Below are 25,534 nucleotides of genomic sequence, written 5' to 3'. Positions count from 1 at the left end.
TAAGTCAATTAAAAAACTGGTTGTGTCCTCACAAAGTTGTATTTAGTAAAGCTTGTGTTGGTCCGTTTGTATGTGTACAGTGTAAATAGTAACTATTTTCACAGTGTTTCTTTATAGTTTTACTTCCGTCACACACTGTGTGCAGAGACTGCAACACCTGGTGATCGTATCCACAGTTCTGAACGGTTTATCTGTTGTATCTTTGGCTACTGATCCTTGCTCAGCTCCACCCCTTTCTCCTTCCTTCTTTCTAAGCCCTTCGCTGCCTTCTCTTACCGTCCAGTGAAAGAGGTTACCTGGCTGCCCAGATGCAGAAGAAGCTGCTTGATTTGGTTTGAGGCATTAGATGGCATTAGTGCCATCCCCTTTATCCCAGTCATGTGGTCAACCTGAGACAAAGTTTTTTTTCCCAGGCTTGTGCTAGGATTACAGTTATTGGTTAGATTCTTGTCTTAATTTGGTTAAGTAAGGAAAGAAGACCAATGCTATGCTAAATGCCCATCCATCCATTCATTTTTTTAATACCTCCTCATCATGTGCAGGGTCCACTAATTTTGACTGTTGATTTGAATCAAAGATCATCTTGTCACCACCACGTCCCAAAACTGAAGTATACAGTATGTTCAAAAACAGAATTAATGTTGATAATGTTCCATTCATATGAGCCTGGACAGATATGTAAATATAAACAACTCTATCCCAAAGCTGATGGAAAACATTACCTTGCTTATTGTCAAGACTCAGGTTTAAAATTTGCTCCATGTAATGTTAGTGGGAGACTGACAGCACCTAAAATTATTTCACAGGGATGTAGTGCTTTAGAACAGTTTAGTGCAAACCAGAAGATTGGCAGATTGATGTTCTCAACTATCTAGTGTTAGTAGTGAGTCCAAAAATGAAACCGCTAACTGGATTCTACAAGAAAGGGTGAAAGTATTTTTTGATGTGGTATATGCTATCATGTCAAATGGATTTAAAACAGTGAATAAAAACAATAAGGCTAAAGTAAAGCATGATTAATAAATGGTTTGGATTGGTAAGTCTGAAAGCACAAGCAGTGACAGCCCTGGGTGCTGGGTGAGCCACCAACATTCGCCACAATCGGGGTCGGATTTTGATAACCAGTTCCAAACATGCAAGACCTGGGACATTGTTGTAAAAAGATGCTTCTCTCTTCTTAGCGGTTCCTAAAAGTGAAGTTTGGACATATTCTTCTTCCTTGTTCTGTGTCGACATTTCATGAACTGTATGTTTACACATGTTTACATTATATTGCACGCAGTTAAAACTTCACAGCACAAGTAGTCCTTCCATGCAACAGAAACACTCAAGTGTATTGCTTACCTTGTTGAAGTGTTTTTAATGTTCGCCCAGACTACAGTAAGCACCTGTTGTGGCTTGTTATTATTTTATTATTTTATTTTATTTTATTATTCTCGTTATTTCTTTGTTGTATTTTGTTGTAGTTTGTCCAGCTGTGCTGTTGGCATGGGTTATTGATCATCTTGATTTTGATTGAACAATTAGAGACCAGCTTGTTCACTGCTACTTGAATTTAATTCAGTGCTGGCTCACTGCCTGACTTGCCCTAACCTAACCTAACCTACCTAAGCTAAGCCCAATGATGCCTGGTCACGTGCTGACAACTCAAGAACTCAACCATCTATAAGGCAGGCATCCCTGGACCTATGCCACCTTATTGAGAGTTCCCTGCTGACGTTTCCTTTGATGCTGAACTTTTGACTGCCGCTTTTTCACTGCGTCTTTCAGCCATACTTTGCAGTGAGGGGGCTGCAGGGAGAAGATGCAAATATGTCGCCTTGTGGGATTAAGGTTTTTCCTGGCTAATGAGGCAGTTTTCATTATTTTTCCCCCCACTATCTTCCCTTCAAAACCCCTTGTTTTATTATTTATTTTTGACCATTGCAGCAGTGCTCCATTTCACCAGCAGCTGTCAGTACTTAAAGCTCATTCAGTCCATTCACAGACTACAGATATCGACTTCATACATTCCCATGAAATGGAGAGTGATGAATGGTGACTAGAGGGTGTCTACTCCCTGCCTGCAGGCGTAGACTTATGTCCTTAATGCAAAAAAGTACCAAACTTTAAACTGTAGTTGTGAAAGAATAAATTTATTCAATTTATCTCTCTTATAAGCATCTTGCTGTTGTATCAAGTGACATACTGGCTGATTCAAGCAGCCCTTTGAACAGCTGGGCTTCTTGCAAGCCCTGAGTTGGCTGTCATTGCAATTGTTACACAGAGAGGCAGAGAGAAAACAAGATATGTAAGAGTGAGAGAGAGAGATAGAGAGAGAGAGAATCCACATGAAAGGGAGGGTTGGAGGAGAAGGGAGCGGTGCAAACTGTGCGCATGATAGCATAAGAGCAGTAGGGAGAGAGGGAGCCAGCCAGAAAGCAAGGCTTTCTGTTCCCTGTAGTGCTTGTGCTTCATTCAGAAAAAGAAAGGGGGCAGTCAAAATTGAGTTTTCTGTCCATTTTCATGAAACCCATTAACAAAACAGAGGCTTTGGTACCTACAGACAGGAAGGGAAGCGTGAGGAGGAAGAAAGTAGAATGAGCTGAAATGAGTGATAGAGATGAACACCCCTGAAACTCAGCTGATTTACACGCTGCAGGAAATGGAATTTATTCAGCTGTACCATTTAGCAAGATAAAACTAATGTCAGCGTTGTATTGGTCCAGTGCTGCTGCTGCTTCTCCTGCGATAATGTGCTTTTATCTGTGAGACACCTGATCCGACTTGGCTGGGGATCCACAGAGCTGAACTCTAAATACAGTAAGCATGTGCCGTGTGTGTCTCTGTGTCTTTGTCAGTGGGTGTTAATAATTTGTTGCTGAGATGGAGCCTGTTCATATGCCAATTCTTGAAATGTGGTTCAACCTGCAGCCATTGCCACTGTGTAATTGCCTCTTATCTTGGCACTTTTCATTGTTGCTCTTTGTAAAGTTCCTGCAGCAATTTATTTAATTATGCCTTAGTAACAGCGTAAAAAATCCTATAATGAGGCTTGCTGAAAGATAGTTTCATATGCTGTACATACCATTTCTACTTTTGTAAGTGCAACTCATTTTGTAAGTGTGGTAGAGCTGGAAGGAGAGCCATGATTGGTTTTAAGTAGATAGATTTTACACATTATAGGCTGGGAGATGCTTTCTAATGGTGGTGACTTAAATCATGTTTTTGTGTGTGTGTGCGCGCATCTAGTGGTCAGTTTATGAACGTTTGTGTGTGTGTGTGTGTGTGTGTGTGTGTGTGTGTGTATATGTGTACAGACACACACACACACAACCTGTTTAGGGAGGCAAATGCTGAGGTAATGAGGAATTCCCTTCCACTGTGTCCCTGTGTGGGAGGAGGGTGGAGGTGGCCTGGTGGGGGTGGAGAGTCACGGAGAAGTAGGCGTCACTCTGCAACACTGTCATACCGAGGGGGGGAGGGAGAGATGCAGGGAAAAGGGACAACCTATGGACTTACATAAGGCTACATGTGGGAAGTCCTGTGTTAAGAGGACCCTGAAGTTTATCCACAATGATCATCTTTGCTTGAAGGTGCAGTAGTGGATTGTGATTATGACAGTTTATAAATGCATCAGAAATAGGACGTCTCCTCCGATGTCTAAAGACAATATGCATTTATGTCAGTGTTTTCTCCTTTATTTGCTGAACACGAGAGAGAGCGCGAGAGAGTGAGAGAAAGCACAACAGCAGAGCCCTCTTGAATAAAAAATCTGTCGCTATAAATAGCAAGCCGTCCTCATGGCCTCAGCACTGTTTTCAGGTTTACGAGACCTGGCTTCTCCATCTCCTTCTCTGTTCTGATGGTTATGGCCTCGCAAAACGGGACTTGCGGTCTTCCTCATCACGTCTTTCTTTTCATTCTTTTTTTTTATTGACACAGCCCAGATCTGTCTTGTGTTGGATATGGCTGTTTATATAATGACTGTCTCTTCCTGTTTGTGTGTAGGTACCTTTCCACATTATAATAAATCAAGATGCATCAGTGTCTTAAGTGATGCACCCTAATTCAACTAGCTTGATGTTGGCTCATAAAATAACAATGATGCCATGATTCTATCAGGGCTCAACGTTAACAGTTTTAGGCACTTGTCCTTCAGACAAGTAAATTTACCTTTCACTTGTCCAGGCACAAAAGTCACTTGTCCATGTAAAACTGACACAGTACAGATGCTAAAAACGCTCTGACTTCCTTTTCACTGGACTTTAATGCTGTTGTTCAACATCTGTGATGTAAAAACTGTGGTTTTCACACAGTTAGGGAAATAAAAAGTGTGCATCCTGGTATTAATTCAGTTATAAAATCTAAGTGCACCATGCAGCATTTCTCCTGCCTGGCTGCTGACAGCACTGTCAGCCGAAGAGTCAAGCTCACTGGATAGTAGACGAGGTTGTACCAGCGTCTGGTTCAAAAGTAGTTCAGCAGACTTTGCTATTTTATTATTATATTATATTAGGCTATCGTTAGTCCTTGATATTTACATTGATCAAGGTTAAACATGAACTATTAATATGACAGCATTACAGTGAGTTTTCTTGTGTCCTAGGCCAGAAAAAAATGTAAATGTAATTATTATTTATTGGTTGAAGCAAATTCTGTAAAATGTGCATCTACATTACTAATTGACTGTCAGGGTTTGAAAGGGAATGGGCTGTCTGGTTACATGACGGGTTCTATTGAACTCTCATTCACACATCTGTGTGTATGCATCCTTGTCTGTGCCCATTACATCGTCTTGTGACCATTACTTTTGTTGTTTGTTTGTTTGTGACTTTGGATTACTGCTCCCCAGGTGGTTGGTTCTCGTGCAGTCGCACTCCTGCATACTAATTGCCAATGCGTGGGAAAAAGACTGAGTATGAAAGAGAGGATGCTCGAGTGGGAGAGGAAGGGAGGAAAAAAAATCAATAGAAACCCCTGGAGTAACTACTGCTGTAATTGCCTTTAAGTCAGGTTCACACTTTCGCTTTTGGATCCTCACACTTTTTTTGTTTTGATTAACAATCACAAAAAAGAAAGTGCTTGAAAACCTCCATAATCTTTTTTAGAAAATGTCACCTTGTGCTTCCTTATCCTCCCTCCCTCTTAATTTTTCTCTACTGGTTTCCACTATCAACTTTTATGCCTTTTATTCATGTTTGTGTGTGTTGAATTGTCCTGTACATTCTCATGTCTTTATTTTGTTAATGTTGGTCTGTCAGTTTAGTTTCTCCAGGATTGAAAGACTGGGCCAGTAGCCTATGGGTCAAGACGCATGACACATAACACAGCTTTTGCAGTTTGATTCCGGCAGCAGACATTTGTTCATTTTGTTGCATGCTGTTCCCCATCTCTCCCCCATGTTTCCTATCATCTCTCTTCTTATGCTATCCAACAAAGCCATTAAAAAAAAAAAAAAAAAAGAAAGTATTATTTATTTATTTTTCAATAAAAGGAAAGAGATTGGATATATTTTTTACAACATGATTAATTGCTGAAATCTTTTGATTCCAGTAAAGGTTTCACTCTTTAAAGTTTATCTTGCGCAGTTTGTTTTTTCACTTGAATATAGTCATGATGGCGATTATCAGTAGAATAGATTTGAACCTTAGAGTCTACTTGTGGGCTGACATAATAAAGGGCAAATGATAATGTGGTGCAAAATAGGCCAGTCCAATATCTGCCTTATGCTCAGAGAGACACGCCCACTTGTTGAGGTTTCTAGAGAGACGGACAGAGGGATCAACTGAGAGAAAGAAAAAGATGCCAGTAAGAGTCTTCTAAAGTCAATAGATCACCTTTTCAAACAGAAATGACTGAGTACATGATGGACAACCAGAACAAGTTTAGGAGTGGTTGTTTCTGACATAATTATAAGGCTGTGATTATGGTTGAAAAGATTGAGGGACAGAAAGGCAAGAAAAACTGGAAGAAGGTGGAGACAGATAAATTGCTATCCTTAGGCAGACGGAGGTATTGGGAGTGGTTGGCTTTTACAGGTAAACAGATGGCATAGCGCAGCGCGACACTGACCTGTCACTGCTGTCAGGTCAGCTACGTGATCTAGCTACTCGCTGCAGTGTGCAGTTTCTCTAATTAACACTACCTCCTAATCTGTGCTGGGGCTGCAGTGTTGCCAGTACCATATAAACTCGTTCCCTTTCACACATGAAATGGATAAGTAGAGAGCAAAGCAATAAATGAATTTAGCAATAGCAACAAACCTCAAGTAGAAAGACTTTCTTGACTTAACATGAATAGGGTATGTTTTAAGAAGCTTTATTTGCTGAAGCTGAATAATCATAGAGAAGGAAAGAGGGTTTCATTAAATGGGGATTCACAGACTCAGTCGAACCTCTCTTGTATGTTGTAATGTAGGCTTTTGAAATGTTGTTCCAAACATTTCAAGTAGGAGGTTGGCGAAATCTCAGGGTGACTAGAATATGATATGCACAGCTGTATTCAAACATAGTCTTAGCCCTACTTAGTTGAGCTCACGCGTCTATCAAATGGTCTACACAGTATGCATGTCATTTTGTGTCTGCAACTTGTACAGGCAACAGCAGGCCTGTCATCATGCCCCTATTTTTCTATTTTAGCACAGTGTCATCATTGCTGGAACATTACAGTAGCCCAATGCCGGGTGTAATAGTAATGCAAAAAGGACAGAGGAAGGGCTGAACAATTAATTGAAATTTTATCAAAGTGGCAATATGGCCTACCGCAATTTTCAAATCGCAGGAGGCGCAATATTTGTTAAAAGGCGACTGTGTGTCAAAATACCATTTTAAATTGAATATTGTCATGTCCTGGCCTCCATGTCATATTCTAAACATCTTTGTTTGGTATTGATCCCTGCAAAAATCACAACATAACCATTTTATTATGTTTTTCAATGAAAATGAGAATAATGATGTAAAAATTTTCATTCCCTGTAATATTGCAAATCATATCACAATTGCAGTATCAGTCGGAATAATCACAATTAGATATTTTTTTCAAAATTGTTCAGGCCATGTTTATCTGTCTGAGCTGACTTGGTTGCTGCTGTTTTTGCTGTTAAAACCATGTGTTCATGGGTACTAGAGGTCTCGTCTGGTGTGTGTGATAGAGAGATCTTCTTTGGGGTGTGTGTTTGGTTTGCAGACCTTGACCTGTGGGTCTTTGGGCTGTGAGATTTGAGGGAACTATATTTAGCTGACTAGGTGCCAGGGGAACAAAGGAGGGAGGAGAAACACTAAAGAGGAGTTGAAGGGGGATGCTGAGTGGTATATTGAGCTGTATGTTAGCTGGATGGATGTCTGAATGACTGGCATGTTGCCTTCCTGCTGGCTATTCTGGAGTGCACAAGCCACATTGTAAGAGACCACACTTTCTGCTGGCCCAACAGAGACAGCCTGACTGGTTGACTGGCTGGATGCCTGACTTCTGGGTTAGGCCGGCTGGTTGGCAGCACTCAAGCCTGCATCGCTGTTTCAGTATGGCAGCCCAGCCAGCCAGCCAGCTGTTATTAAGTGTGGCTATGGCAAATGGAGGTGTTTGTGTAGATCGTAGAGGACATTGATCACCATCTGGACCCATCTAGCTGTTGGCCAGTGTATTATTTAACATACTTAGTAGGGGTGCACAATATATTGGTGGCCAATATATTATTGGTTTATTAATAAGAAAATTAAATTAACGTTATCGTTCCGATAATGCAAGATGATTGCATCTGATTATATGGGGCCCTTGTAGGGGTGTAACAGTATGTGTATTCATCCTGAACCATTATGGTATGGATTATTCAGTTCGGTGCAAGCAGTCTTACGAAGAATATGCTCCGTGACACAAACAATTACTGTAAAAATAGTTTAATAATCCACTCACTCCAATGTGCGGAACAATAATTCTAGAGCGCAAGTTCCACCTGGAACTTTTTGGCAGTGCACCACTTAGCCGTAGCGTGGTCATGGATGTATGCTAGCTGGCTTAGCCAAGGTAGCCTGGTTACTCTGTTTATCCTATATTATTATATGATATCATTAGATTATCAATACTGAAACATCACTTTGTAAGCAGCATGTTACTGTTGTAGCTGCTGGAGGTGGAGCTGGTTTGAACTACTTTATATACAGTTAGCCTATAAATCAACATAAAACAGCTGTCAGCAGGTGTCCTTACTCCTTGCAAGAAACAGGTTGTTTTCTTTTTCCACTGCAGCACAACTAAACTGTTTCAGTAATCACTTTGGCCAGTAAGCCATTGTTGGATATTTACATTTTTCAAAATGAAAGACCAGAAATGTTATTTTTCTACCTTTCTCTTTTTTCTGCTGTACCGAAATCATACTGAACAGTGACCCCAAAACCAAGGTACATACCGTACCGTGAATTTTGTGTACTGTTACACCCCTAGGCCCTTGGCTGTGGACTAGGGAAGCCTCTCGAAACCTGCTTCTGAATGGGTATTTTTACCTCTGTCTTGCTCTGCTCTGCTCTTAGTCAGTGCCTGTTTACACGAGGGTGGGGTTGAGCTCCCCCCCCACACACACAGCGAACAGCAGTGTGTAACTTCAGAGCAGAGGCCACGGCGGAGAGAATGAAACTGACTTTATTTTAATGGAGTCGACTGAGACAATCCTCACAATTGAGAAGCTTGAACTAGGTAATGTTAGGTAATTTGTGCTTGAAAAATGACAAACGACACATGGTTCTAAAAAAGAGTGATTGCTAGTTTTGATGACACTTACTTCCCCAGAAACATCAACAAAGAAACTGCAGTCAGTGTAAAAGTGTATCATGTCAGGTGGAGATGACAAAATGATCATAGTTTATGTAACTTCCCCTTGCTCCGTGCATTTTTAGAATTTTGATGGTTGAGAGTTCACTGATCCAGTCCTCAGACTGGCTGCCATCAGTCTGTTCAAGTGTTGTCGTCATGTAATTTCCTTTTCTTTTTTTCTTTTTGGTTACCCCTGGTAGGTCATCCATCACACTTGATTACACCACAGCATGTGCGTCAATCATGGGCATTGATTGAGCCTGTATTGATCTACAATTTACAGTATTGAAGAGTGGGCAGTTCACAACAGTGTCCTAGTGTGGCTAATCATTTCGTTAAGAGCTTTGAAATTTACATTTTTTGTACAACAGCTTGCTTATGAGTTTTAAGTTTCATAATTTGGTGAATTGATCAAACCCAGAATTGTAATCGGTTTACAGTATTCAAATGCTTTCTTCATATTCTCCATTCTTTGTTTGCAGATGTTGTCGTTGCCCACATGAGCTATATGGAGATGTTACAGACATGATAGAGGATAGATGCAAATTTTTCTGTTGATGGAAGTTGGAAGTTCTACACTCTATAGATTCACTATATATATCCATTCCTCACCACAGAAATCCTGATTATCATGGTGCTGTTCATTTCTCCATAATATGTTATGTATTGTATGCTGAAGTTACATGAACATTTGCATTTTACACCCTGCAGCATCATTGTCCCATTCTTTAAGGAAAAGGCCCTGGTTTTGCTTTTAAAAAATACAGCACTTAATAGCAACTTGCACTCAGCGCAAATCTAAAATGTCAGTAAAATAAATATATTTCTGACATCAAAAATACTTAGTGAAGTTTAGAGAGAATGAAGAGCACAGACATCAGTCACTATCAGTCATTCCTCCTGTCCTCTGTCCTCCTCCCTCTGCTGCTGATAGAGAGAGGAGAGGCTGGTTGGTCTTTGCCTGTAGCTAAGTTTACAAAAATTAGCCAAATGCCAATTTTAAGATTCCTGGCAAAGATAAATAGTCAGACTACATACAGACAGCTTTCATTTTAGCTTATTCGTAACAATTTGCTATTAGCTTAACAAGCGCACTGTTGTTGTGTAAAACATACTGGGAGACTGTAGACAAAGCAGGTGGAAATATCTCTTTTCTAAATGTTTATGCTTGTTGAACAGGTGGTTTGACAAAATACGTATTGGCTTTTTACTGGTGAAGGTTTTATTGCACTTACAGTAAAATGGGCACAGTTGTCATCAACATGAGCAGTCTTTGAGTTATCTTTGCTTCACCTGCTTCACTTTACTGTGTCCACTGGCCTCTCTGTTCTGCTGTTCGCTCCGTATGTGTGTGTCAAACACAGATAGCAGAGGAGAGGACAGAGAAGCAGTGCGACCATAAATGACAGCAAAACATGGTAGAGACTCTCAGCATGGTTTTTTTCTGTTCATTTGGCTTAGGCACTGTGAAAAAAACACTTAAGTGCTGTGCCTGAGTCTTATAATGGTAGGGAGAACCCTGATTACCTTGACTTTGTGTATGGATGCAAAATGAGTATGTATGTCCCTGAATGACCGGTGGACCATTGACCACTATCAGAGCCAAGTTCAGCTCATTGCAATAGTTTCGGCGCTAATTAATCGGTCAACCTCTAATACCTGATGACCTTTTGAGTTCATTACCAAAACCACAAAAATTGGTAGGTAATCTCTTTGGTAAACTAAGTAACTAATTAGATGAATGAAAAAAACTATTCAAGGAAACATCTCATAGTGCCTCTCCTGGATCAAAGATCATTCTTACCACCAGACAAAGTACAAAAGTTCTCAGTCCTTACATGAAGCTGCATAACAGTGGAAGAGAGATTAAGACACAAGGAACTATAGGGCCAGGATGTGGGAGTGGGGTGAACTATTTTGCCTGGAACGCAAAGCATCTTGGAACGTTTCACATCTTCCTCACTCCAAGCTACTGATCCATCCCAGAAGCATCTGCATTCAGATGCCCAGCAAAGTGAATTTTTGGTTTAGCTTTATTTGTGGGAAATTAACCACTGAAATGGTTTTGCAGTCAGAAAAATGTTCCCTCATTGAAGGTATGGAAACATGCACTGACTCTGTATGTGTGCAGTTTGTATAGCAGATCAGATGTACTGATTACAAAATTACCAGGAGCTCCAGTTGCTTCTCTTATCTTCCTCCAGATTACATATTTTTGCTCCATTCAATGTTTATTAATGAAGTCATACAACTTGGGATAACTGCATGTTTTCTGTTCAGGTGGAAATAATTTTTACTGATTTTGTAGTCATTCTTTGGTGTGCAACAGAAAGACACGACTCACCATATTGCCAATGAAGTTGTATCTCTCTTAGTGTAAGCAAAGAGCAAACAGGAGACTGGGAGTGGAGTGATTACGAAAAGGCTCTGAGGGGGAGCGGAAACTACTGCTGCTCCACTTTGCTCACAAACCAGATAGGACAGAAAATAATAGATATAAGGAGAGAGAGGCAACCAGAAAGACACAGTAACAGTTGGTACCAACCGGTAAAAGATTGAAATTAACATTTAAAAACCAGACTGAGAGGTCTGGGGAAGTTGTACAGTGAGTGGTATTTTCTGTACCATACCTGAGGCCAAGTCATTGGCCCTACAAATGTGTGACCTGGAGGAAGCTGCCTAACGGCATGATAAAATATGCATCATAAGCTAGAGGCAGAGCCAGTCAGCCACCAGCTAAACAGAGAGACCGTTACAAACTGAGAGAGAGAGACAGCTCGAGACAGCCAGAGACTGAGTGCAGAGGAGGGATAGTGATAATAAAGTTGCGTGGTGGTTCAAGCTTGATTTATGCTCCACCAGTCATTGGTGCTTCCCCCTAGGGCTGGAGTCCCTGCGTACCTGGCTGGGTGAGGCATTCCGGGAAAGCCCACTGACTGAGTGGATGGGGCTTATTAATATATCAACAATGGAGAGTGGTCATATGGGAAAGTATGTCAGAGTTCTAACTTGTGGGCACCCAGGGAGTCGCACACGAGCACAGATGGGTTGGGTTGTTGCTGTTGAGGTTGCAGATGGTTGCTGTTTTGGTGCGCACCTACAAATCACTTGAAAAATGGACAGATGAAATACACAAACCCATCAACGTCCTTGCACTTCATCTGTTGCACTTTTATGGGGTGTTGGCGCTTAAATATTTGGAGATAAAATGATATTGTTGATCATGACAAAGAATAACACTTCAAGGAAATACAAAATAGTGCAAACTAGTATTCAATATGGATAAAATTAATATTGCAACATGATCTCTGACAATATGTTTATAATGTTCACTAAGGTATTTACAGCCACATGTTTTTAAGTTAAACTCATGTTTAGTATCGAAAACCATTACTACATTGGTTCCTGATTGGTCAGTACCAAAATATTGATAAGCTCCTGGACAAACAGTGCTGCTATTGGTATTTATAACATTAATTCATTCTTACATAGCTGGTATAGGTGGCGGTAATGCACCTTAATGCTAGTTGCCACCCGCCATAAACTGGAAAAAAGAAGAAGATAGTGCTGCACAGCCAGCGGCAGGCAGAGGAGACAGCTGCCGACCAGGGTGAGTCTGAGACGGAGGCAGGAGCAGGCGAGCTGCCTGGAGGAAGAGAGGCCCTGCCTGGGCTTGTCAGGCTCTGAGATAACGTTATCTTCTGCCTTCTGCTTAGAAGCGGTGAACTTAATAGGATATAGTCTCTGGCTTTTGTTTGATATCTAGTGTCAGCAAAAAATGTTGTAGACACTAGATATCACCCGCTAAGTAGTTAACATGCATTAGCTCGAAGGGATAACTTGTTTTTTGCTTGTTTTATTTACTTTTTGTTGCTTGTTTTATTTAGCCTACTATATTACCCCCCTCCCCCATCAACCAATCCCTTTGGTTGAAGAGTTGGCAGAATTTCGACCAAGATTTTCTTTGGTTGACCACAGTCCTAATAGTTAAAAAATATGTGTAGTTATTAACTCAGGACACGACGGCTTTTAAGCACTTCTAATTTAACTATTATGTTCGTAAATAAATAACTGTTGATTCTTTTCACATTTTTCATGCCTTGTGTTTATTTTTTTCACTAAATTATGGAGAGTAGTATCAATAAGAGTATCAGTGAGCAGTATCGGTATTGATATTGGAATCAATAACGATACCCATCCCTGCTCATGTTTATCCCACATGATAAAGATTGCTTAGCAGAATATTTCTGTCATGCTGTGACCAACAAAATAAGGTTGGAGTGTACTTGTGCATGTATCACTGCTTCTGGGACACTTCACCTCTCAGCAGGCATTGCTGGCGTAGCATCTTCAGTCCATTAATGTGGCAGCGGTTAAACACCATTCCTTTATTACTATGGTTCTAGTAAAGTTTAAGGGTTAACCTCAAATGTTTATCCCCTCATATCGGCTAGCTATAGCCTGTAAAGCTTGTTGAGCCGAGAAAAGCCGGGTCGGTACTTAGGGATGATATTCTGTGAAGAATGCTAACTTCACTTTGTGCATATGTGAGGGAAAGCGTTGTATCTGCTGAGGCCCACTTCCTTATTCTAGAGGTCTGTTCTTGTGTATATGAACTCAATCTGTGTAGTTCAAGGTTTAGTTCCACCAGACCTCATAGTTAGTCACTGCTCTCATCAGGACAGAGCGGAGCAGATCTGTCTGTGGTCAGACATTGTGTAAGGGGAGTCATCACCAATCTGCACATTTAAATAACTGTGTGTGAATGACTCAAATTCTAATCGCTTTGTAAGCCCCATTATGTCTGCGTGCCTGTGTGTACATCTGCAAGCCTCGTTTGGTTGCATGTGTGTATGTTTGTTGTGTCTGTGCCATTGAGCTGTGTTCTTAAAGCTGTAAGTAACCCGTGATGCTGTGTGTGTTGTTTTTTTTTTTGTGCATCTCTGTGTTGTTTTATTTGTGCTTATGCGAGTACCCACTGATATATACACCGGGCCTTGTAATTGGGGAAAGGAGGGGGGTCGTGAGAGAGAAAGGGAAAGAAAAATATGGGGGTGTTGAGGGATATGGCTGCTTTTCTCTTGGTGACAGAGCCTGTTGCCATGGAGCTGGTCCTCTCATTGGTGGAGGTCTGGTCCAATCGCTTAACAGCACAGATTGTTTCATCATTGAGAAGTTTTTCCTCTCTTCCTGTCTCACTAGTCAGCCCTTGCTCCTCCATCTTCCTCTCTTCTCTGTTTTTCTTCCCTCCAATCTCTCTTACAGTCTCCTCCACTACCCCCCCCATCCCCTCCTTCTTTCAGTAAAAGAAGCAGATAAATTACATAAGGTTTATAATGAGTGCAGGAGCTACCACCCAATTTCATTTTGACACAGTTTTTCATTTTACATCAGCAGCTCAAGTTGAGCAGGCAGAATCTCCTTACTGTGCTTGAGAAGACAAGATAATCGCACACCCAGTCATTTATGCATACTGGACACTTAGGAATGTTTGAATCATGTTTCTGACTGGCCAGACAGGTTTAAAGACCGGAAAATGCTGTATGACAATAAGAGTCTCACCAAAACATCTTTTAGACAGGCAGACTTTTTTTCTTAATTGCTGATGGTTCAGAATTGGCTATGTTTTTACGTTAAAAATAAATGTGTCTGTCAGACATTTAAATGTTAAGACATTTAATTCAAGCATGTCATTCAGCACAAAACTCAGGAACTGCCTTAGCTGTGAAGGCAAATTTTGTTGTACTTAAGAAACATAAAGTACTTGCTCCAGATTACATGATATTGGATGTTGGGTGCTTTTCTTTGATCATATCAGTACATTTTGAACATTTTTAAGTCAATAGAACGTTGTTTATATTATGGGCCATGTGCTATTAAAACAACACGCTCTGTAAGAATAACTCTTGATTGTGGACTGATGAGAGGATGCCTTCTAGGCCCTGCATGCTCCTTGTATTGGACATCACACTGGCCACTCGCCAAAATAGAACTGCATCAGAAAGCCAGGATGTCCCGGTTAGTTTAGTGGCTTAGGTTAAAAATTGCCAAAGGTGTCGATTTTTGTGGCCCTGAATACCTCCATGTTTTTGTGTTTTGTGGAGACATTTCAAGTGGTTGTATGAATTTCACTGTGACCATGTGATGCTGTAACCATACAAAAAATTGCTTATCTGTCATTATCGTACAACCCTCCATTTGGTATACACTCAGTTTTTAATTCAGCTCTGGCATCAGACAACTGTTCCTGGATGATGAATGGTTTCTTGTCTTCACCATCACTGATCGGGGTTTTCTTGATTCTGACTCATTTTCTTTTGTTGTTTCTCCGAACCATTTCCTTTGGCTGTTAGCTCACACATTAGGTTTGCTCAGTCCTTGACTGTGCACAGTTTGTCACATGGTATAATGCATTCTTGTCATTTATTGATGCAACTTTGGGAGAAATTAGGAGTGCATGGTGAGATGCAATGGATCTCCCTGCTGATGCAAATAAGACAAAATTGTCATGTGAGACTTGCTAGCTGATATCCTATTGGTTTACAGTTTACAGTTGAGAATGCGCTGCTATGTTCTCCCCCAACATCCTGTTGCAACAGGAAGTGCCTCACATTAAAGTAAAGATACTATTTGATCATCATGTTAATGGCAAATAATATTTCTGGATCCGTTCACCATGAAATATTTATACTTATAAAGGAGGGAATTTTAGAAAAGAAGAATTATTAAATGATTAATAGTGATGTAAGTTTTTTCTAATTTAATACACATTTTTCTTGGTCCATTATTTTAATTAATGATTATTTCATAATTCTTATTTACTTTTTTAATTTTTGCCCACATGGATTTCCATATTTCTCTCCTTCACCATATTCCAGCACTCCTGCCTTCATTAATAATGCATGCAAGACCAGGATCCCCCCTCTCTCTCTCCACCGGCATTCGTTCATTATGCAGAAGGGAGACTGTTGTTCATTTGGCCAACATTTCTTTCTTTCTATCACCCATTTCTTCTTGTTTTTCTTCTTCATTCTCATTTTTTCTGTCTATACACTCTCTGTATGTTTCGACGCATGCAGGAGACCTCTATACATGGGTTATAACTAGTGAGAGCAACATAGGGAGGGAGACTTGGAGAGAACTACAGAAAGGTAGGTAGGTAGGTAGGTAACTAGGGAAGGAGGGGAGTGAAGGAGGGAGAGAATGAGTCATAGCTCGTCCCACAGGACTGAGTGGGCTAGCTGAGTGGAGGAGGATGGCGTCAGCAGCAGGCCTGACAATTTAAGAAGACACATTAAAAGAAGAAGAAAAAGAGAGAGAGAGAGAGAAAGAGACAGAGAGCTAACACTCAGTAGTGGGTGGATGGAGAGAGCGATATCGATGGGAGGGGTTGATGTGGAGGGGGCGGAAGGCAGGAAGGGGTATCCTCATTGCACTGAGAGAGAAAGGAGAGAGGGGGTGGCAGGGAAAAGGACAGAGAGAGAGAGACGTAGATGGGAAAAGAGAAACCCTCTCTTCCGCCACATTTGACCATTTATGTCCCCCTCATCTGTGTTTTGTCTTGTTAGTATGCCTTCAGGATGTTTTTCTCTCCATCTTTGTTTCTATTGTCATCTATGTTTCCCAGCTCTGTTTATCTGAGCCACAGAGTCACAAAGTCTGCATTCTGAAAGGTGTATTGTCCAGTTATGTATGTGTAGATATTTTCTGTGTGACACACAGACTCTGTTTTAGCATGAATGTTCATCAACTGTTCCTCTACAGCCCCCCGTGCTTTGCCCACCCCCTCGCCCCCTCCTTGTGTGAGATTGTGCAACCGATGCAAAGGGGAATCCTCTCTGACACAAACAAACACTGGTATGCACACACTCCAAGCGCTGCCGATGTATAATATGTGCAGGCATTGAGCTTGCACAAACTCTGCCATTACTACACACACACATCAGCCTCCACTCTGAAGACATAACCTTGCTGCCTTTTGTGAAATGGGTTCTCTCTGACGTCAAATGGGCGAGGTGCGTGGATGAATACAGAGGAGCTGAATTGGGTCGAGCTGCCTGTGTATGTCTCTCTCACTGCTGTCTGTGGGTTTGTACGCGCTTGCTCACTCCTGTTTGCAGTGCGCTTCCATTCACCTTCATCTTTCATTCAGCCTCTGCAGAGAAAATGGAGAGGCATGTCTGCTACGCACGCTGCTCCATTATGAAATTTGAAATAATGCATAATATGTAAATAATGCATGAAATGCGTAATGAATGGAAATAAATAGCTGATAATAATAGCAGCTTTCAATCGTTACCGACACACAATTGTTGGAATACATAGTGCTCATTCCCAGTTAACATGCACACTAGCTGTCAATGAAACAGAATACATAGCCACTTTATATTCAGCTGTACTGTACTATATCTGCACTGTAAAAAATGTTTGTGCACTGCATGCGCTTAAGACAATGCAGTATTGTGCTGCTGGCAAAATAATTAAATTCTGTATAATTGTGTTATGGTTGGTGTTTTTTTTTTCTTTATCTTACATTGTGCATGTAAGAATTGATACATTATGGAACACCTTGACAATGATTGCCAGTGTAGTAGGGCTGCAAATAGTGATTGAATTTAATAAAAAATTATGATTTTATCTCAATGATAATTTAATCAAGTAATTGATAAATCTATAAAATGTTGAGCCCAAGGTGCCATCTTCCAAATGGTAATGTCTCAACAACAGTTGAATATTTACTTTTTAATTAAGAACATTAATTAAGAAAAGCTGCCAAATGTCACACTGTAGATTATAGAACCTACATATGTTTTGCATTTTATGTAAGAAATTTCTTAAAGCTATTGATTGGTTAGTAATATTGTTGTTAGCGCTAAAACGACAAGTTGATCGATCGATCGATCGATCAGCAGAAAATAAATCTGCAACAATTCTGATGATAGATTAATTGCTTAAATCAATTATCAAGCCTAAATGCCAAACATTCGATAGTTCCAACTCTTAAAAACATGAGGATCTGCTGCTTTCTCATGGTTTTATACTTTTTATAAAATGAGTATCCAGTGGATTTGAAATGTTGAATAGTCTTAACAATTTGAAAATGTTACCTTGAGGTCTGGAAAAATTTGGATTTTTCAGTGTTTTCCAATGTATTGCAGACTATGTATTGTAGAGATTATAGATTAATAAAAAATAAGCAATAGATAAATTGATAATCAAAATAATTGTTAGTTGCAGCCCTGATTGTTGTCAATTTAGTTTCAGCATTACAGTGTAGTTTTACAGTAGTAGTTTTTGTGTACATGTACAGTTGTACGTTTTACAAATGCATCCTGTTTGACAAATCAGACTCTTTTCATATTTATACATTGATGCCCTGGCAACAGTTTGCATTAAACTATGCCTGTTTGGCTCCTGTGCATGATGTCCGTTAGTTAATGAGACATCAGCTAGCCTAGTTCTTTGATTAGCTGATCACTTAAAAACCTGATATAGACAAGGCCGCTGCTCTTACCAGCTACCATACAGTAGAATTCCTCTCATTTCTCTGGCTTGCCCCGCTGCTAACTATTGCTGAGACCCTGACCTAGCTTGACCTGGAGAGGCTAAATCTGACAGTGAGCTCATACCTGCACAAAATATTTAGTCCGGCGATCCTACTGTCTGAAGTAGTTATATACATATCTGTGTGCCTCAACACATGCACATACTGTAGACGAGACAGATAGCTTTCTCTGTCTCTTTCACTCACAACATACACACGCACACACACACACACAAACGCGCTCACTTACATAAATCCAATGTTTCACTCAGGGCTCCCTGCCATTGGCGGTCTTTGGTGTGGTAACTTGACACAGTGGGCAGGGCAGTGTTTGACCTGTGTGTCTCAGCTGGTTGCCTGTCATCAGGAGGGCCCATGTAAGAGTGGGTCAGAGTGTCCTGCACTGCATTATGACAGCTGATAAGGATGATAGTGACATTCTGTGAGTGGTGTATGTCTGCCTGAATGACCTATCGATTGTGCTTACATGTGGGTGTCAGTGGGTTTTGTGAAACATCATCATCTCATCATTTTGTAGGAAGCAATCTTTTAAAAAAGTGTTAAATTTCCACAGTGTTTATACAAATGTGATTGATCGTGCAGTCTTTGTAATAATTCAGAGTGGTATGCAGAGACCTGTACAGAATTTTGAAGTGCAAGAAGGATGCGTTTTATTTGGGTAATGTAGCAGAATATAACAAGATGCAGTGAATTGTTGCTTCTACAAAAACATCCAGTACTTCTGAAATGAGCAACTATTAGTATAGAGGAATAAATGAATATCATAGTGAGTCGAGCTTGAAAAGGTGATCAATATTGGCCCTTAAAGGCACAATTGAGGCATCCCTGTCCTACTGAATTAGAGCACTCTGTAAAAGTGATTTTATGAGGCCAGCATATTGTGGATAACCTCTTGTACTATGATGTAACTGGCCCGAGTCCTATGTGAATCAGCTACCCTGCTGCATGTCTACAGCCACATGTGATGATGCAGACAGTTGGCGGAGAGATGTCAACATCAGACACACCGACACACTGACTTAACTGGGACACAATAACCTCAAAGATCAGTGCCGCTGCTGGTTATGTAGTTGTTGAGACTGCAGTGTACAGTCTGTCTTTTGACACATAATAGTTTACTACTTTTGCTTGAATCACACTTAAGGTGGGGGTATGCTCGAAATGAACTAGTTCATATAAAGTGTCATCCTACCACATCCGAAGGCTGAAGTGTTTACAGCTGTTCTGAGCAGCCACACTCGATGTCAGACTGAAAAGTCTTCCATTATAGGTGGGTGGGGGGGTGGGTTTGTCACTTTTAGGAAATGACAGTAATTGTTGGAAGCAGCCCCTGCATTCTGACGTTGGTGTTCAGGGGTTTCAGATGCTGTTCAACCATTCAACAAGCACTTTGATTGGAGCATAGTGATGCCTTTTAATGTGTTGCGATAGCATAAGAATAAGGTTGTTCAAATACAAGTAGTAGCAGTATTAGTAGGAGCACTGTAGCAACAGTGTTTCCTCTGTATTCATTCAGCAGCATCGCACCGTAGCTACAAAATTATGAGCACCGCTGCTAAAATTTCAGACAATCATTAATATCAATGAGTTAATAAGGATTTTCACTCACATACTGTGTGAGCACAGTAACATCCTACGTTATTGTGTATTTTTTTAATCATCCTCCCTCTCTTCGTTCTTCAAAGGACATCTACGTGAAAGGTACAAGAGTAGCGGAGCTCCGTTAAAGAATAAGGCAGTGCGTGTGTGTGTAGTTGCGCGAGAGCAGAGAGCGAGGGCCAGACACATGACGTGAATGCAAGCGGGGCAGAGGAAAAGGTCAGCAGTAAGTTGTCAGTCTGGCAGTAAATGTACAGTACAGGCTACAGTGTGTCATTTCATAAATGCTGCAGCTCCTCAAGACAACGAAAATACTCATCTCTCGAAGGGGGTTAGCCCCGAAGTTAGCCACGACGCGTTAGCTTAACTTGACCAGGCCCACTTAAGGTGGACCAGCAATTCTCATTTTAGTGTCAATCTCAGCCGCTCTTTAACAGAGAAATGTCTGGCTGATGAGTGTCTGTCTTGAGCTTTTCATATGCCTCCACATATGACACCCCCCCTCCCCCCGCCGCTCCAAAGCACTCAACCTAGGGGAAGCACTGAGCAGTATTAGTTGTAGGGCTTTGATGTTTACCACAATGCTGTAGTAGTATAATGCATAAAGAGATGTGTTGAGGAAATTACCATTGACACTATTTCTCCATCAGCAATAAGACAACATTACCAGTAGCAAATTCTGTTTCCTTATCCACTCTGCTCTGCAGTTAAGTTTCTGTTGACACAAACATAACACATTTTGTCGCTGCTTCACAATTAAACCTTTCTATCACCCAATCATTGTCATGCTTTTATCACGAGGCTTGATGTTTGCCCAAACATCCCTGTCTTTAGGGTTATTGGATTCGCGGGGTAAGCATTCATTCAACATTGTTTGCAGTAACCATTTATCAGGTGATACAGAACAAATAGACTTGCAATACATTGTCGGAGTGGCTCAATTTGAACACATAGTAACTGCATTGTGTTCATTTCAGGATATTATCCCCTGGGTGTTTAGATGTTCAGTCATCTTTGCTCTGTGCAGCATGAAAGGGCACGTACAGTATATTTGTTTCATAGTGTCTTTGGTGTTTGTCTAATAATAGTAGGTCAAACACAGTTGGAGTCTGTGTTGTTTTTTTAAGATGCTTCACTACTCATCTGGAAGGCTTTATGAGTTAAGCAGCACTAATCTGACTTTTTACTACTTGATATCCCATGATCTGAATGACTTAGACCCCACATTAGTATTTGTATCACAGACAACGATTGCTTGAACTCTGGAGAAACTGGAACAACAGCAATAGCATATGTGGTCTCATTTTCTTGTTCACCTGTTCTCTCTGCTTCTGTCTTTCCATCCCCGTTAGTGTGTACACACTGCAATCCACGTATTTATTTTTAATATCATTCTTCCCCTTGCCCTTCTTACTGGTACTCGCTCAACACAAATGGCAGCAGTTGAGAATGACGTTACCATCCCCTTGGCAACCCTGTGGGCCGGTTTATGTGAGTGTGTTGAAGGAAGCAGCGGGGAGTGTTGAGGAGGAAAAAACTGAGGGAAATGGGTGGAGGAGGAGAGAATAGGTAAAGCTGGTTTATTCATAAGCACAACATTTTTTGCCTCTGATTCACAATTTGGCCTGCAGCCCCTCCCTGCCATCGGGAGAGGACGGTCCTCTCAGCCAGGAGATTGACACTCGAGATGAGGCATTGTCGTTGATTTCTAATCCAAATCCATTCTTTTTTTTTTTTGTCCAATTCACTGTATGTGTGTGAGGGAGAAAAAGAAGGCGGTAATGTTGAAGAGACCTAGTCAGGCATTTCTATCTTCCTAGATAGTGTGGCTGTATTCTGTGCTGCGGCATGGTAGGCTTGTATAAGCAGTGTGGGGTTGGGGCATGTGGGTGTCCTGGTCAATGATGTGGTATAATGCTGCTGATACTGCTGCTGCTGCTGATGACGCCTTTTCTGTTGCATTGCCTGAGTCTTCCCCACACTGGGAATCCCTGCCTCATTTGTTCGCTCATTTCATCTGTCCTGCAGCACAGTGCAGCAAAACGGTACAGGCAGAGACATGCGTAAATGGCACTCATCTGTGCTGCATGCATACATACTAGTAAGTGTGTTACTGTTGCCTGGATTTGTGCTCGCTTGCACTCCATCTCACTGTTGCATGCATGTAAGTGTGTGGGATTATATGCATACTTTTCATTTTTCTTTCAATAAGCACACATAACTAATGCTGTTGTTCACCCGGTGATAGCTGAGGAAATAGGCTTGTAGGACAGATGGATTGCTATTCATCTGTGTTGTTTTTATGTGTATGTTTATGGGTGTAATGCCTAAGACATCAGAGTTACTGCTTCTGAGCCAGAATTTACCCCAAGGGTGTTTGTGATTCTGTGTCATGTTTTCCCTTGCTGGGAAAATGAGTTTAATGATGTAAATGAGAGGAAGTAAGTGAGTGAGCAATAAATAATACTAGTCATGGAAAGATTATCATACGATCATCACAAATGTTATTTTAGAGGGTTCAAATTGGAAAAGCTGCTGAGTGTTTATGTTGTGTGTTCACCATGACTGTTGATGGAAAAGCCTTTCTAGGCAAATTTTTGATTTTTGACCATATAAGTGAACTTGACTTGTAGTCTTTCGTTGCATTCTTTAATTGCATGTTGACCTGAAAATATGACTGAGTTTACTTTATAAACTCATATCACTGATTCTTTGTGTAAGCCGGAGGACCTAAAATCTACATTATTGTATTGTCAGCTACCAGTAGTAATTTTCTAAAGAAAAGAAATGCAACTACATTTGGCACAAACATGACCTCAAGCTATAAATAACCTTCATTGCATTTTTCAGCTTTTCCAAATTAATGCTTTATGTCTTACATGCTGCTGCTCGTTAGAAATTTGGGCAACACATTTTTGATTGGACACAGACATTCCCATTCATAAAGAGTGAGGCCAATACTGTTCCTGCATTTTAAGTAGTGACAAAGTCAAATAATGAACAATCTAGGAAATCTGGGGAGAATAAACCTGACTTATCTTGCTTGATTATAAGCCCTGTGTGCCAGTATGCTCCGAGCTTTCAGCTGCTTTGTCCCCCTCCCTTCTAGCAGCAGCAGCGGCAGCAGTAGCAGCAGCGATGAGTCACTCAGTGTGTGAAACATGACGTCATTCGTGTCTTCCTCTTCTGCTCTTGGTGTACAGGACTCCTGACTGGAAGACAGACCATGCTGCTACACTGAGCTGGAGGGAGAGAAAAGAGAGAGGCCCCAGAGGACCGCTGAGGTGGTGGCTGGTCTGTTGGTGTGCCCCTCCCCCTTGGCTGGCTTACTGTTGCCCCTCCAGTTCACCTGATTGCTGTAAATATTGCTGCCTTTTTTGTTTTTCACATGTGCATGTTGATTTGCTTGTAACATTGTTCTACTAGATAAGTGTTTTTTGAAGCTAATTTGTACTCATACAGGGAAAGATAGACCTCAAAATACGTTTAATATTTGTTTGATTTGTAAAAAGTTTATTTCCAAACTGAATCTTGTGAATAGAACAAAGAAAATCTGGATTTCTGTGAAACGTCTTCACACATAAAAAAAGTATAGGTGATGTAACAGTTTTGTTGGATTTGTATTCTTTTTTTTCTCCAATTCAGGTAATTTTTCAGTTCACATTTCCTTACTGGCATCAACCTGCTCTTAATTTATCAAACTGTCTGAAAAGGGCCAGTCATTTTCAGTTTCATTCATTGTTGAGTTGAATAGTCACTAGGGGCAGCAAAGTTGTCAGTGGTTGTCTCAGTGGAGATGTTCGCCATTACATTATCAATGTGGTTAAAGTATCTTTTCAGAAGAATCTGTTTGATTTTGAATATTGACACATTTTGGGCAGATATTGTGTCAAAATGAGTTGTAAGAGGCAGCTTATTGTGAACATGTAACCCTAATAACAAACCTGTTTAGGATATTAATAACTATGCTGTGAAAAGCAATTATTTAACTCATTAAATATGTAATTTTTTAGACAATTCTAAACATTTTTTCCTTTTTTTTGTGTTTCTTCCTCATAGCCCCACCCTGAAGGCTAAGGCTTGCTATGGACTGCGCTTCGCCCCCTGCTGCAGCCCAGCCCAGTATACTACCTTAGTGGGTTCCCCTCATCTTCCTGTGTGTGGTGGTTCCCATCCAGACTCACTCTACAGAGTCCCGCACAGATCGGATACCACCTAAAGGTAGGTAATATCGCTGTACACTCTCTCACATACTTTATGTGCTCAGTCTGTCTGTTTGTCTTTCTCTTGGCTCTTTCATCATCAAATATTTGCAGAGTTTTGGTGTTTAAAACTGTTAGAGCCTAAAATGCCCCATTCTTTTCTTTTCTATTGCCCCTTTTTACTCTCAGCCACTCCTGGGTCCTCCACCCAACCCCCTCCCCATATCCCACCCTCTCCCCCTCCCCGAAGAAGATGTCAGTGAGCCTGACAACAGACATCCAGCAGGAGGGAGAGAGTGGGCCACTCATCGAGCCCTGCAGTCGAGGCAAGACCTCCCCTCAACCACAGGGCACCAAGGAAGGGACAGGAGAGGGCCTGGAGGCTGAAGATAGCTCCCCACAGGATGCACAGGTGGGAGGAAATGACAAAGTAAGACCATTATGCAGACCATTATGTTGTATATTACAGCAATGGATTTGTTGTATATTACAGCAATGGATTTGAATAATTGAATAAAACAAATTCAAGGCAGGAAATTACAGTACATCTCCATGCTCTGCGATGACAAGTGTTTATATTCAGCTGGTCTATAGTATTTCTCCCCTACTCTCTACCATATTTTGAGCCAATACTGCTATATTTTAAGTGTTTTAGAGAAGACGTGCTCTTAAGTGATAAATGCACTCCATTTTTTGCTTTTAGCGCACGTGTCTGAATTTTACACACAACCTATTGTTCAGCCAAAAACATACTTATTTAGATTTTTTTGAGTTTCAGTTTTAGCCAGATTTTGGATTTAATTATTTTGGAGAACAAGACCCCTAGAACAAAATCCCGACAGCCCACCACACTGCCATCACAGTAATATTTCTGCTGCCAGAAGTCTATAAAATGCACTTGCGTCTTATAAGAATTCTTTGACAAATCCATTTAGGCCTATATATGGTCAAGAAATCAGGTTTCTTCAGCAAAGATCTGTTACTGGGTATGTACTGTAAACACAATATTTGACTAAAAAGTGTTTTTAATTTATCTCGCCTTTATTGTCTCACCAATATTATATACTTGGCTTTGTGGATGGGCCAATCAAAATTAATATATGGAATATATATGGATTTGTAAAATTTACTTGACTGTCCAAGCAAGAACTAAAATTAACCCTGCAATTTGCACTACCAGGTTTAATAAATTTGAATCTATTGAATTGTTTGTCATACACTTTCAGTTTAAAGTCATTCAACAAATAAAATGTTTGAATATTCATTGTATGCTGGTAACAGTCTCAAATATTTATTCAATTATTTGCAATTATTTGTTTTGTTTATCTTTATCTAGTCTGTATTATGGCAGGAAATTTATTCTGAGGTTGTGGAGTTAATGTGC

General features: G+C 40.7%; 1 protein-coding gene across 11 annotated transcripts in view; it reads left to right on the top strand.

Annotated features, from left to right (window-relative positions):
- LOC122980403 (R3H domain-containing protein 2) overlaps positions 1 to 25,534 on the top strand; it is a 64,303-nt gene that overhangs the window by 3,120 nt on the left and 35,649 nt on the right. For 9 of the 11 annotated variants that reach the window (XM_044348375.1, XM_044348371.1, XM_044348373.1 and 6 more), the window contains exons 3-5: positions 23,152 to 23,306; positions 24,008 to 24,169; positions 24,340 to 24,580. In XM_044348375.1, the coding sequence (XP_044204310.1) occupies positions 24,404 to 24,580 (177 nt within the window). In that variant the 5' untranslated portion in view covers positions 23,152 to 23,306; positions 24,008 to 24,169; positions 24,340 to 24,403. The remainder of the gene's footprint in view (positions 1 to 23,151; positions 23,307 to 24,007; positions 24,170 to 24,339; positions 24,581 to 25,534) is intronic. The other 2 variants (XM_044348376.1, XM_044348367.1) reach the window with 1 other exon arrangement.

This window comes from Thunnus albacares, chromosome 4, assembly GCF_914725855.1.
Source record: "Thunnus albacares chromosome 4, fThuAlb1.1, whole genome shotgun sequence".
In the NCBI taxonomy this organism is placed as follows: domain Eukaryota; kingdom Metazoa; phylum Chordata; class Actinopteri; order Scombriformes; family Scombridae; genus Thunnus; species Thunnus albacares.
The sequence above is the reverse complement of the archived record's forward strand: the minus strand, read 5'-3'. Positions and strand labels throughout refer to the sequence as shown.